This window comes from Archocentrus centrarchus, chromosome 7 (assembly GCF_007364275.1).
Source record: "Archocentrus centrarchus isolate MPI-CPG fArcCen1 chromosome 7, fArcCen1, whole genome shotgun sequence".
Lineage (NCBI taxonomy): Eukaryota > Metazoa > Chordata > Actinopteri > Cichliformes > Cichlidae > Archocentrus > Archocentrus centrarchus.
The window spans coordinates 9850261-9864461 of record NC_044352.1 but is presented as its reverse complement, the minus strand read 5'-3'; the positions used below and the strand labels follow the sequence as shown (position 1 = coordinate 9864461).

General features: G+C 39.5%; 1 protein-coding gene across 1 annotated transcript in view; it reads right to left on the bottom strand.

Annotated features, from left to right (window-relative positions):
* Nucleotides 1-7283: 7283 nt before the first annotated feature.
* nol4la (nucleolar protein 4-like a) overlaps nucleotides 7284-14201 on the bottom strand; it is a 34112-nt gene continuing 27194 nt past the window's right edge. The window contains exon 11 of the mRNA XM_030733548.1: nucleotides 7284-12706. Coding sequence (XP_030589408.1) covers nucleotides 12489-12706 — 218 coding nt within the window. The 3' untranslated portion in view covers nucleotides 7284-12488. The remainder of the gene's footprint in view (nucleotides 12707-14201) is intronic.

The following is a 14201-nucleotide window of genomic DNA, read 5'->3' as shown; positions in this document are numbered from 1 at the left end:
TGGAAGACACACTGCCGCGGAGAGTAAAGGTTAGGACGGTAGGGGTGATCAACAATGACATTAAAATGCACAGACTTTACTTGTGTTTTGTTCCGCAGATGCATAAATTCACTGAAAGCAAATCACTGTTTACACACCCATTACAGCAGCCACACACCTGCTGCTGTTTGCCACCATAAAACCCTCTCAGCATGAACATAAAGCACTCCACCTGCTGCTATTAAAGCTCGTACTGCCATTGTTTTTGGAGACAGGCACATTATTGTAAAATATTCAAGCTGTTCATGTTATAAATGCTGCAAGGAGAGAGCTTTTAGTGCTCCCCTGAGAACCTTTTTGACTTAAAATGCAACATGTGTTCTCAGTTTGTGGATGAATACCTGTTTCTTTTTTCTTTTGAAACAACTAAATGCCACATTCAAGGAGAATGATATGAACTTATCGTCAGATTAAACACACAATCACAATTTATTTGAAATTCTGAGATATGTTCTCATGAAGAGAGAAAGTAATGAGCTGAATAAGTCCTGGCATGCTGAAGGGTGACCAGTTTTTCAGAAAATTATGTTCTTCCCACTGATATTCATTAAGTGCTCGCTCGCTCATAAGGGATCTTCTGATTGTGGGGGGGGTTCTCCTTCTAATATATTGCAGTCATTACCTTAAAATATAAAATGCACTGAGATGAGTGTTGTTGTGAATATAAAAACACTGAAGTCCATCAAAATAGCAGAAAAAAACACAAAAATGTAAACATCTGTGATCAGAACATAAACAGGCATTTATTCCAGTGTTTCCACAAACATTAGAGCAGGATTAGTGAAAGCCATTATGACTACATTTTTAGAATCAATTAACCTTAAAAGGCTTAAATTTATACATAAAATTTCTCTGCACACATGAAAGGAGCATTACTGATCACAAATATTTGACTTGCACAAAAAATGTATTCATCATGTGTCCCCTGAAATTTTGTTGTACCACAACTGAACCACAAATGTGCTGTATAGTATGAGCTACTTTGACATCTTCTGTACATGTGTAGAACTTGCTTGTGCATAAGGTTTACAGCACTGGTGCTGCTGCTGATTATCATTATCACAGAAATCATTCCCGATAGAGTATCTTACATTAATCATTCTAGGTTATAGTCACTATTATTATTATTACTGTACTCTTTTTAGATTTAATTTCAGTATCAGGGTCTGCTCGTGCAAACTGAGCAACTGTTGCAAACCTGCACTATAAAGAGACAGAGGAATTAAGTCATCAACACACAACAGCTGATTAATGAGGCCATCTCCCATCACACAGCCTGTATTCCTCTTGTTTAACTTTTTAGAAAGATCCATATACATGATGAAAAGAATAGGTACCAATATCCCACCTTGTTGGACCCCACTGCTTACGATACTTTAATTGAACTGCATTGCAATATCACCATAGCAGATCGCTTATAAAAACACAATCTTGTAAGGTTCCCCTGTTAAAAATTTATCACTGAAATATTCAAATGAGTGTGTAACAGGTTCATAATAACAGAAGGGTCAGTAAGTGCTCTGGTTTTCTGAATATACTTTTCCCTGAAATAAAACACAGGGCACCTTTTAAAAAGTACACACTGACAACTAAGAATAAACTGAGCAAAGTCTGTGTGCAGTACCATCCTGCTCCCAAGATAATCTATTTGCTCAAACCAGAAAGTCAAACATTTCCAGTAGTGTATGCTGATCATTTACAGCTCTGTACTATGACAAACACTTTGGCATCAAAAGGGCCAAAGACACAATTCATGCTGTCAGACCAGCTTCATCAACTTACTAAACCGATTTAAAAATGGCACGTTCTAAATACCCTCCATAGCTGCCCTATTCGTGGCAATGTATCAGGGAAGCACTCAGGTCTAAAACTGTCTTGTAATCCCAGCTGAGTGCAAGCAAGCCGGTGGCACTGCCTTGACACGGGACTCTCCCCACATGCAGGTCTTTCTGATGACTCCAGTTTCTCTGTACAAAGTTTACAGTCCAGAGTGAAGGACAAATTCAGAGATTAAAGGAGAACAACACAGACCAAAAAAGTGTGTTTATATCAGTGCAACCAGGGAGGAAAATAAAGGAGGACCAAGGAGTCCAGATCCTCTGTTACTGTCACAGTCTCACACTCGTGCAGTATTTTAATGAGTTTTGGTTGCTGTTTTGACATTAATATTATTTCTGTGTTTCTGTTTTCATATTTGTCTCCCGTGTTTCTCAGTCTTTGCCTCCCTCTGTCTTGTTTTTATGTTAGCGCCTTTGTACTGCTTATTTTCACTTTCTGTTTTAATTTGCATATTGCATTTCCCTGCATGTCTCCTGTACCTTGAGTTCCCTCCTTTGTGATTGAGGGGGATGTGTGAGACATGTCTGTTAAAACTGTTCAAAATCATCACGTTAGCTCTTATTTTCTTGTAAAAGCCTGACAGCAGGCTAATATAAGAAAAAGATAAGGACTGTCAGTCCAAAACTGACTTCAGCTGTATCAGTCACAGCTGGATAGTGGTCTCTGTCTTCTTAGATCAGAGTCCTATTTAAACGACTTAATATATCTATGGCTACATTAGTTTTTTAAATAAGCTCTAAATTAAAAAAAAATAAAATTTTTTTTCATTTTAAAAACTTTGCTTTTTAAAGGTACTATGTAAAATTCAGATGATTATTACTATTATATTATTATTTGGGTCATGTTTACCAAAGACAAAAACAATAGTCACCTTTAAAAGCTGCATTTAATTCTTTCATTATTCAAGAAATAATCAACACAAATTTCCTGACTTTTTGTGCTAATATATACATATACATTAGCACAAAAAGTCAGGAAATTTGTGTTGATTATTTCTTTCTTTGTTGTAACAATACCATTTGAAGGCCTGTTTATTTCCCCTTAAATGGTGCCTCATTTGTAAAGAAAATACATTTGTGGGTTGAACAGCAGAGTTGAGTATGTGGGTTGCACCCATGAAAAACGCGCAAGATCTTCTCTGCCAAACAGCTTCTTCTGCTATTGACTCTTGTTTTGAGCGTCTGGTAACCCAGGTGCTGACAATCAGGAGTATCTCAGGCACACCTCTCTGACTATGAGCTTTACCCACCTGCTGTTTAACCCTTCTGTTTGTGAGGGCAGCCAATCAGAAGAAAGTTGGCTTGTTTCAACAGACACCAAAATATCTGCACCAAAGAATGCATGGGACACTTAAAATTTTCTGATTTGGGAAGGCCTGACTGGTTCATGGTTCCACATTTAAAAATCCTGAAGATGCTCCTATCTGTAAGGATTTAATTGCACCAGTACACTGTTTTGTTTTGTTCTTTGGGCTATGTTGTTATGTTATGTTGTTATTAGAGAAACTGAATTTCTTTTCTCTGTATGATGCAGGGTGAAAAAGTTTAGGAACTCACAATCTTATTTGAATGCTACTTTTCAATGGGCAGTGAAAAACACCGGCATGGCCATGCAGAGCACTCATGCAGATCAGCCACCCTAAATATAAATTGGGAAACTGGGGCAAAGGTATCGGGTTCAAAAATCGATGCTTCCAAAAAGTTCAGCTTCTGACTCCCGCTGAATGTACAACTTTATACTGCTTTGATAAGATAACAGGAATAACAGGAATTAGCTATGTTTGTCTTTTCAGGTACATGGATTTATACTGTTTGCAGAGTCTCCGTTTTTTTTTTTTTCTGTCTGTGTTTGACTGGCAGCATGAGCTGAGAAAATGGGTTCATGCGTCCCCGAGGGACATTTCATGCTGAAATCCCATCACGATCGATTTTCTCCACAGGCCGCAGCTGTTTATTTGTGTTTTTTGTTTGTGTTCTCAGGATCAAATTTAGTAAACAGAAAAATCTGTTTTGATTTGTGGCAATGCTCAGAAAAACACATTTTGAAAGACTATGACCTCAAAGTCTTTGCAGTAGTATCTAATAATGTCTGACTGAAGTTTATATTTAATTCTATTTTTTTTTTAATGAAATGCTTGGAAATAATTCTAATATAAAAAAGTTGGTGATGAAATTGATTTTTATATGTATAAATTGACAAATGGTAGTCTGCAGCTCATATGGCCTCTTTTCACTATCTAAAGCAGTGATTATATATTTAACCAGGTAGGAGTTGAACTCTGAACTACCTGACCTTTGTTAGACTATTTCCACTTCATAGTTTACTTCACCACATTTATTTAACACCATCACCGATAGGTTCCCTGAATCACAGCAGCTGCATATCAGCCATCATCAGCAATAAAATGTTGCAGATGGCTGAGAAGCTAAAGAACCTGTTAGCTTGCATCCTAATGTGTACTTTAACTTTTGATTAGCCACGTTTAAGCATATAAGACTCAGGTGATGCTATTATTTGTGTTTCCCTTGAGATCATTTGAAATGGTTCAAATGATCTTCACTTTCACTGCTACAGACACAAGGATCACCATTTTACTTTCAACGTTTAAAGAAAATACTCACTGGCCACTTCATTAGATACACCAGTTCAACTGCTCATTAACAAAAACATCCAATCAACCAATCACGTGGCAGCAACTCAAGGAAGAAAGGGGATTTAAGCAACTGAACATGGCATGGTTTTCTGTGCCAGATTAGTTGGTCTGAGTATTTCAGAAACTGCAGATCTGCTGGGATTTTCCCAAACAGCCATCGCTAGGATTTAGAGAGCATGGTGTGAATAAGAGAAAATATCCAGCAGTTCTCTGAGTGAAAATACAGAGTTGATGCCAGAGGTCACAGGAGAATGACCAGACTGCTTCAAGCTGATGGGAAGGCAACAGTAAGATTGGGAAAACTTTGCCTGGTCTTATAACTCAGGTATGTAGGGTCAGAAATTGGTGTAAAACAACAGGAATGCATGGATCCATCCTGATTCAGGCTGCTGCTGGTGGTGTAATGGTGTGGGGGATATTTTCTTGGCAAATTTTAGATCTCTTAGTACCAGCTGAGCATCATTTGAAACCCGTAGCCTACCTGAGTATTTTGCTGACAGTGTCCATCCCTTTATAATCATGGTGTACCCGGCTTCTGATGGCTGCTTCCAGCAGGATAACACACCATGTCATCATCTCAAACTGGTTTCTTGAATATGCACTCAAAATGGCCCCCACAGTCACCAGATCTCAACCCAGTAGAGCACCTTCGGGATATGGTGGAACAGGAGAGTCACATCATGGTTATGGTTAACTGTGTGATACTATCATGTTAAAATGGACCAAAATCTCTGAGGAATGTTTCCAGCACCTTGTTGAATCTGTGGTATGAAGAATTAGAGCAGTTCTGAAAGGAAAAGGGGTCCAACCCTGTGAGATGTAACTAATGAAGTGGCTGATGAGTTTAATTCCAAGCACATCCAAAATATCGGCTTTCTACTGTTAAATCATTCTTTTTACAGCATCATTTGACCACTTTACCCAGTTAAAATGTGTAAATATGAACAACTGTGTCTGAAATATGTAGAAAGATGTAAATTAGAGAATAGTGAAACACTTGTGATTTGTTTTGTGGGAGTATTTACTTGTTCTGAGTCAGTGTACTTTTTTACATTACTCCCTAGAACAGCTGAGTCAGTATGTCAATAAACTGTCATGTGATGACAGTAGCATTATTGCAACATTCATGCTCAACCCATGCAGCACTCACTCCAAACTGAGTTTTTCCAGCAGTGAGTAGTTTACATGTATGACACAGATAATATCCCAGTGTTACCTTGTTAATATACTTTCACTGTTTTCTGATTTGCAGTCTTTTTCATAAAATGTAAAAAGTTTCAGCTCATGCTTTTTTGTTTCCTGTGTTCTCCCCTGAATGAGTTCATTCCTGTTTTTAGTATTTGTTTTTCACGTTTCAGTGTTGGGTTCGTTGATTGTTTTCTGTTTTATTTCAACAGTCAGGTTTCTCTTGTACCTTGATTTTGAGTTTCTCTCCCTGCCTTGGATGGGTGTTCTGTTAACTGTAATTTTCCCATTGTGGGACTAATAAAGGTATTCATTCATTCATTCATTCATGCCTTGTTGTCCTCACCTGTGCTGATCACGTGCACTTGTCCCCTAGTTTAGTTTAGTTTACTTTCCTGATTTTTCCTTGCTCCTCTGCCAGGTCTTAGGAAGCGCCTTTCGCTAACATTTTTGCTCCTAATAAAGTTGGCTGGCATCCTGCATATTGTCAGCAGGACGAGCTGCTTTGACATTCTGGTTGTATTTTCTATTTAATTCTGCTTCTCTCTTTTGTCACCTTACTGAGACCGTTGTCTCTAAAAGTGAACTGGAGATGCCTTCTTGCTTGTGTTATTGTAATGCACTCTTTTGTTAAGTAAAGCATCTATTAATCATCTTCAGTCTGTCCAAAATGCTGCTGTAAGGCTTTTAACTCATTTTCATAAATCTTCACATATTATCCCATTTTTAAAGTGCTTGCGCTGGCTTCCTGACAGGTTTAGAGTTCAATTTAAAGTCATGATTCAAATTTTTATGGCCTTAAGAGGTAAGGCCCCCATCTACATTCTGGAACCGCTCCACCCCTATTCTCCAAACCAGGTTCTCAGATCCTCAGATAGGGGCCTTTTTGTGATGCGGTGTACCCGTCTATATACATATATATATATATAAAAATACAATTTTTTGACATCTGGGATAAAGAAACTTAATGCATCATGGGAACCCCCCCCCCAGCAGCCTTGGCCTTTTGCAGCATAACTAAGGGAGGGTTCAGGACCACCTGATCCAGCCCCAACTATAAGCTTTATCAAAAAAGGAAAATTTTAAGCCTAATCTTAAAAATAGAGTGTGTCCAACCTGAATCCGAACTGAAGAGGGGCCCGAAAGCTTAAGGCTTTCTACTCTTTAGTATCCTTAGAACTACGAGTAAGTCAGCAGTCTGAGTGTGAAATGCTCTATTGGAGTAATATGGTCCAACAGGGTATTTAAGATAAGATGGGGGGTAATTATTCAAAACTTTGCATGTGAGAAGAATGATTTTAAATTCAATTCTGGATTTAACACGGAGCCAATGAACAGAAGCCTGTATGGGAGAAATATGCTCTCCTTCTTGTCCCTGTCAGTACTTTAGCTGCAGAATCACTTTTCTATCTGCTTTCTTAGGTTCTACTGCCCTCTTGTGCACAGTAAACTAAATTCATAATAAATTGAGTAAGTGTTGGAGCAGCTGTGGGTTTTCATTTTCGATGTTTGCAGAATTCAAAGAGAAAAAAAAAAAAAAAAAAAGGAAAACACCATAAGCCGGGCCTCAGTTTGATAGCTCATCGCACTGTTTTATTCAATTACTGACATCTCAGGAGAAGAGGAGAGAGCCTTGCAACTCTCTGTTGGTAAACCACTGGTGTTTTTTTTTTCTTCATAGCGTTGATGCAACACTGAAAAAGCGCTATTTCCAAACAAACACAGGTCCCTCATTAGTGATATGTAAGAGGCAGAGAGAATCTCACCTGGACATTTTTGCATGAAACATACAAATGAAACAGGTTCAACCTTTTTCTTTTGTCTTTTTGTAGTTTCACATATAATAATAAATATCCATACCTATAAACACTCCAAAAAATTAAGTCACAGGTACTGGAAAAAGCTCCACTTTTAAATCACAATGATAAATGTACAAAACAATAGACATCTCATATAAATGTTAATGGTTTTCGTTAGAGACTCAAATCTCATTTCAGAGGAAATCAGTGGATAAAAACTAAACTTGGAGATTCAGTATTACCTGAGGTTTATGGGTTCCCCTTAAAAGGCCAGGAGAGGGGAATGGCTTTTATGTTACCGAGGAGATATTACAACAGGTCAAAGTGTACCTTTCAGGACACCAGTCGGGTTAAGGACAAAGAGTTTTCCCTGACAACACGGCCGGGATATATTAAAAGATTATGAACACTTCATGTAGTAAAATAAATGTACCTACGCTCCATTGTTCTCCATTTAGGCCACAATAGTATTTTAAAACAGCTGATTAAAATCATTAATTAAACTTTACCGGTCCACTTTGAGAAGTTGTGAAGCTCCCGTTTGCTTAATATTAACTTTTATAATGCTGGAAGCCACCACAACGCCGAGCCGACCGTAGCCAGTTGTCACGGCACACTCTGACCATGTGACCAGGTAGTCAAAGAGGTCACATCTGCACTTGATGCAATGAAACAACAAAAGGAAAATATCTGCGCAAATGTACAGAGATTAGGGGGGGAATCAGCGTGAGAGGAAAAAATATGTCAGAATAAAACGCGAAAAACAAACAAAAGCAAAGTATTCTGAAAAACTGTACATGTAAACATCACACTTTCACTGAGTCCAAAACCAGAGGGGAAAAATACAAAGCTTCACACAGGTTTACAGTACAACCCCCTGCACAGAGCTACAGTCACTTATCCGTGCAGGAGAGGCAACAATTGAAATAATATAAATAACAATAGAAGAAATACAGACCACCACCAAATGATAAGTTAAAACAGGCAAGGGCTAAACCACTTAGATTTTTTTTTTTAAACAGCGCTGTACCCACAGAAAAAAGAAAGGTTTAAAACATCTTTTATCACTCTTTGTACAGCTATACAGTACATTTATCAGACCACTTTAGCAATCCACAAGCTACCAGGGCATTTTAATCAACACCAATAGATTACATTGTCCAGTCAATACAAAGAGAAAAATCCATTGGGCATTATTAAAAAAAAAAAAACTAAACAAAAAACAAAAACAACAACATGACAACTAATGGTTGTCACTGATCACAGTAACTCTAGCACAGCTAAAATGTTGCTCAGCCTAGACTTAAGACAGAATACCGATCTGCAAGCAAATGTCTGGTTGTGAAGATGAGACGAGGTTCAACAAGGCGTCACATGTGGAGGATCTGCTATGGCTACAGTAACAAACGAGCAGGAGGAGACGAGGAAGACGTGTGTGAGGACTCGGGTCCCGTGTACAGCTATGATTACATCTGTTTGAGCCCAGAAGGGTGTTTCATAAAGGAAGATGACCAGTTAAACAGAGACTATTTCAGCAACAAAAGATGGATGTCACAGCCACCCATTGGATTGTGAAGCCTCGGTGTAAGTGTTTTGGCAGTGCCATGTTGGAGGGGGTTGGAGCTAGAAGTGATTGTAATTGGATGAGAAGGGTCAGTGCTAAGATAGTAAACATAAGCAACCCTGCGACACAAGCTGCAGCCATAAACTGCCATAAACACCTGCCACAATCCAAGGAGGTACACCCCTAACTTTGAGCCTTACCAGTATCCAAATGGAGGAGTTATTAAAAAATTCACCCACTCTTTAAATTGCCCCTCCATAACACCAAAACAATTTTTATAACAGGGTGAAAATATGCTTTTTAAAGCTGTAAAGTTGGGTATTTTAATGTGGAAATCTATGGGGACTGACTCACCTTTGGATCAGCCTCAAGTGGCCACTAGAGGAACTGCAGTTTTTTGGCATTTCCACATTGGCTCCATTTTTGCCACTTAGTCAAAAAGTGTCTGGCCCTCCCAAACAGTTCTGCCCATGCCAGCCAATCTAACCAGTATATTAGCAGGTTTATTAGAATGTTGCTGCATGCTATTGGAAGTTTTGTTTTACTTTACTACAGTATTTCTTTAAAATCTCCATTATATATTTCATGGGTGTTGCTATTTGGCCACCAACACTGCTGCTACACTTTCATTTTCTTTGCTATGAAGTAATCAAACTGAAGTTGGACTTCACCAAGACTTTACTAGGGGAAGCACAGTGGTTAGCACTGTTACGTCACAGCAAGAAGGTCCTGGGTTTACTGACTGAGAACCTACACAAACATACGTCCTGGGTTTAAATCCAGCAGCTGACTAGTGCCTTTCTATGTGGAGTTTACATGTTCTTCATCCTACAGACGTGCATATTAGTTTAACTGGCTGTAGGTGGCTACGACACTTCAGACAGGCTCCAGGGCCCCCCAATGACCCTGAACTGGATAAGTGAAAGAAAACTGATAGAGAGATATTGAATTTAGGGATTAGATACAACCAGGTTCAGTTAGTTAGGGAAATTCAGGCTTTTCACAATGAGCCCTGCTTCTCTCCTCCATTATGAAACACCGCTCAAATGGACCAAACACACTGATGACTTTGAACTCCAATAAAGGAGCCGTTTGCTGTTTTTGTTTGATTCTTTCCCTTGATGGAAACTACTTCTAATTGAGTTATGTCAAATTGTTATAATAATTTCTCAGAACTTAAGCTGATTATTCAAATGAGGTAAAAACACACTCAAATCACTGTGTTACCTTAATCCTGAGCTATAAAGTGCTTCCAAACTTGCAATAGATAATAGAATTTAAATGTTAATGCAAATGTAAATGCAGCCCAATCATGACATGGTGATAAAACGCAGGTCCAACTCTAGCCAGGCCTGGAGGTGATGAGAAAGTGATGAATGACCCTGAAGAGACTGATTAATGATACATTTGATAGGATTTGTGATACATACAGAAATATAGCTCTCTAAACTTTGACAAATCAGTAAGGTGCGAGCCGCTCTCGGCTGCTCGAAGAGTCTTTGTCTGGAATGTTTCAGCCTACTGAATGAAATCTTCACAGATTGATGCTGTTTACAAACTGGGTCACTCCACTTATACACAAACAGAAAATCAACACACTGTCAACACATCAACGGAAAAGATTAAAAGAAACACATGCGCGCACGCACACAAACACAAACACACACACACAACTGTCTTTGTGCTGAGTGACTCACCATTAAAAGTTGTGAGGCTGTGCTCTTGATCGGCTTTGAGTACTCGTTTGTGTCCTCAGTCCACACACACACGCACGCACACGCGCACACACACACAACCATAGCAGAGAGCTTGGAGAGTAAACTGTGATGTGATTACATCTTTTTCAAAGATTGTCTCTTGCTTCTTTTCAAACTGTGTGTTTTCAGATGTGTTTTTAATGAAGAAAGTGGAGACTGTGATGCAGGGTCAGAGGGGACGATTCAGACGGACGCGCAGACGGACGAAGGAGTTCCCTTTTGTCTGAACATCCCTTCCGCTCACGCTGCCTCCACCACAGTCACTAATGGATGCATGTGAGCTCTATGTGCCCATTTTAACCTTAAGAATAGTCACTGAACACGTACTCCACAAGACAAAACCCCTCCCCTGAAAAAGACGTGCAACATAAAGTTTCATTTTTCTGCCAGGTCCCCTTTTCCTTTTTTGTCACTCACTGATCCCGGTACACGAAAGTGCCTCAGTTATGAGGTTAGCGATAAAGATCAGTAATCACAACAAACAACAACATTGAAATTGGCTACAATGCTGCATGGGATAGCATTACTTTTTACAACTTGACAGTTACAGCAAGAGGGGAGGTTGGTTAACCCTCTTAAAATGCCTCATCAAGTCATTTCAGTAACCGTTACTGATTATCTTCAATATTGCACCTTTTTCTACTTTTCTGTTTATAAAACCATGAGTCTAAACAATAAATTAATCTCCTTTTTCTCCCTGACAGGAGTCTGTGACCTCAATTTGCATACCCAGGCTTCCGAAAAGCCTCCTTCCCTTTGAGTAATGAGAAACAGCCCATGACATAAATATTCATACTAGGATAAGTGAAAACAAAGGTGCGCCGGGTAATGAGTCTTTGTCTTGTAGTCTGAAAATCACTCCGACAGAGCAGAACAGAGGTATAATTTTGACCACACATTGATGGGTCTGCTTGTTTTGGTCAAACTTTACAGGTGAAAACTGTCAAACACTGTCACTGTTGTCATTTTTCGTGCTCTACGTTTTTTTTTTTTTAATTATTATTTGATTTTTTTGGAGTATATATGTATGAAAGTCAGCATATCCAACAGTAGCTGTTGAGGTTAAAAGGTCAAGTGGCAGGCCGCCACATCTTTTAGCAGCGATTCATCTGTGGACTTTTAGTTATCCGGCTATCATTTAGAAACAACTCGATTCAGATGACCCAATCAAATCATGCCACTGTACAGCATATTTTACACACAAATAGAAAGAAATAATGATGCTAATTCACTGCTAGGCAACTATTCATTTGTCCAAACATCTGCACAAATGAGCTGACTTGGCGTTACGGTGGTTAAGCTAATTCGACACCTCAGTCTGTGCACCATTTTTTTTTTTTTCACATAGATCATCGCTTCCTGAGACAAATGGAGGTTGAGGTGGTAAGATGAATTGAATGGGATGAATGGCTACAGATAACAGGGCACTATAAGGTCAAAGTGAACCAAATGCATAAATAAACATCTTTCAGCCTGTGATATGTTCTGGCCCGCCCAAATACATAAACATGTGGGAATAAATATCATACCTACAGGACCCACTGTGCGCTGCAGTATCACTCGTGTACAACTGTGTCTTTGTATGTGAGAGTCTGCCCAGACACGGACAGGCCAAGGTGGGGGGGAGGGAGTTGGCACGCTGTGGCTCGGACTCAGTTCTGCTGCAGGATCAGGTTTTCCAGCTCGTCTGCTGAACGAAGCAGGAAGGCCGCGGACTCCCGGTACCCTGCGATGAGCTGCCTCACCGCCGTCACCTCCGGAGGGCTGAGCTGAGCCGAAGCGCCGCCACCGCCACCTCCCTGACCATGACTGTTGGAGCTGGAGGAGGAGGAGTTTGGGCCAACAGATTTCATACTCAGATCTGTGGGACCTGTGGAGGCGAACAGGATGATTTAAGGAACTCAGACAATACTGCAAATACATTTCAGTGGATCTATGTTCATTTCCAGCACAGTGTTTTTACTATTAGACTGCACTAAAGAGGCTCTGCATGATTCACAGTCCAAAGGAATCTGTAATTATCACAGTTTTAAATAAGCTGTGCACTAGGGCTCAGGTGGTAGAGCAGGTCGTCTGCTAATCGGAAGGTAAGTGGTTTGATCCCCAGCTCCTCCAGTCTGCATGTTGAAGTATCCTTGCTATGTAACCACACAGAGAAACTGGCACTGATGGATGTGATTTTATGGTGTTTGCGGTACTGAAAAGATGCCATTTTGGGAGGAAATTTAGATTAATGCTAAAATGCTTTAAAACTGAAAACTGTTCAATTGGCAGTTTAAGTGTAAAGAAGTTGAAGCAAAGTACAATGAAAGCTGTGGGCGACAAGAAGCCTGCAATGATTTGAATATGTAAAGAGTCCGTCCTCCCCCAGATATAGACGTTTAGTTTGGAGGGTTGGTTGAAAGTAAGATGGAAGCGTGAAAAAGAAATCTCAGTTAAAGATAAGGATGAATGAAGGAAAAGATGAAGATGTAACATGAGAACTGCTGACAACACATTCCATGGTTTCAAATGGGAAATACTTGAGATTATAGCCTGCACTAAAAAAATCTACTGTAGAAGTTTTTGCACTAACATTATGTACAATTTGTAATTGTGCGTCTCAGGGAACAAGAAGTGAGCTTTAGGGAACGAGGGTGGGAACCACTCTTATTGTATTTAAAATGCAATTACAGAGAAATTATGGAAACATGTTATGTTTACATATTCATGGCAATGATGGGGGGGTGGGGGGGGCAACACACGGATGTGACGCTGAAGAAAAAGCATGCTTGTTTTCTGCTGCGGTGCATCTCAAGGGACCACAATGCCAGTCCGACACAGTTACAAGGGGAATCACTCTTACTTAGGTTATTTTAAAATTCTCTGCGTGTGTTGAAACAAACAAGACACAGAGTGTCATATAAGATAATCTCTAACTGTCCCAGATAGAACAGGTGCAGTCTGAGTTTTGTTGACCAATTAAGCCCAATCAACAGCCCATGTGGAGAAGAAAACAGGAATGTATTGTCTGAAATGCAATCTCCAAACCTCTGGTTATTGTCTGAGCACAGTTTAAACCATTTATTAGCTTTTTTAAATGTATCTGCATCCATAAACAATAATCAGTGACTGGAACAGGAAGTCTTCATCTGGATCTCCTCTGGCTACACTAGAAGCTCCCGGTGAGAGGCACTGTCATTAAACCAGCTTACGAGGTCTCAGATTGTGTAAATGCTAATTGTGCCAAGTCATGCTTGTTTATTTCAGGCACAGTGGTAACTATTAAAAGAGGCCATAAACCAGGCTTTCACAAAGTACCAAAATAAAGCACAAATGTTAGAAATGTTTCATAAGTATCAACCTATAAAGAAAAAACTATCCCG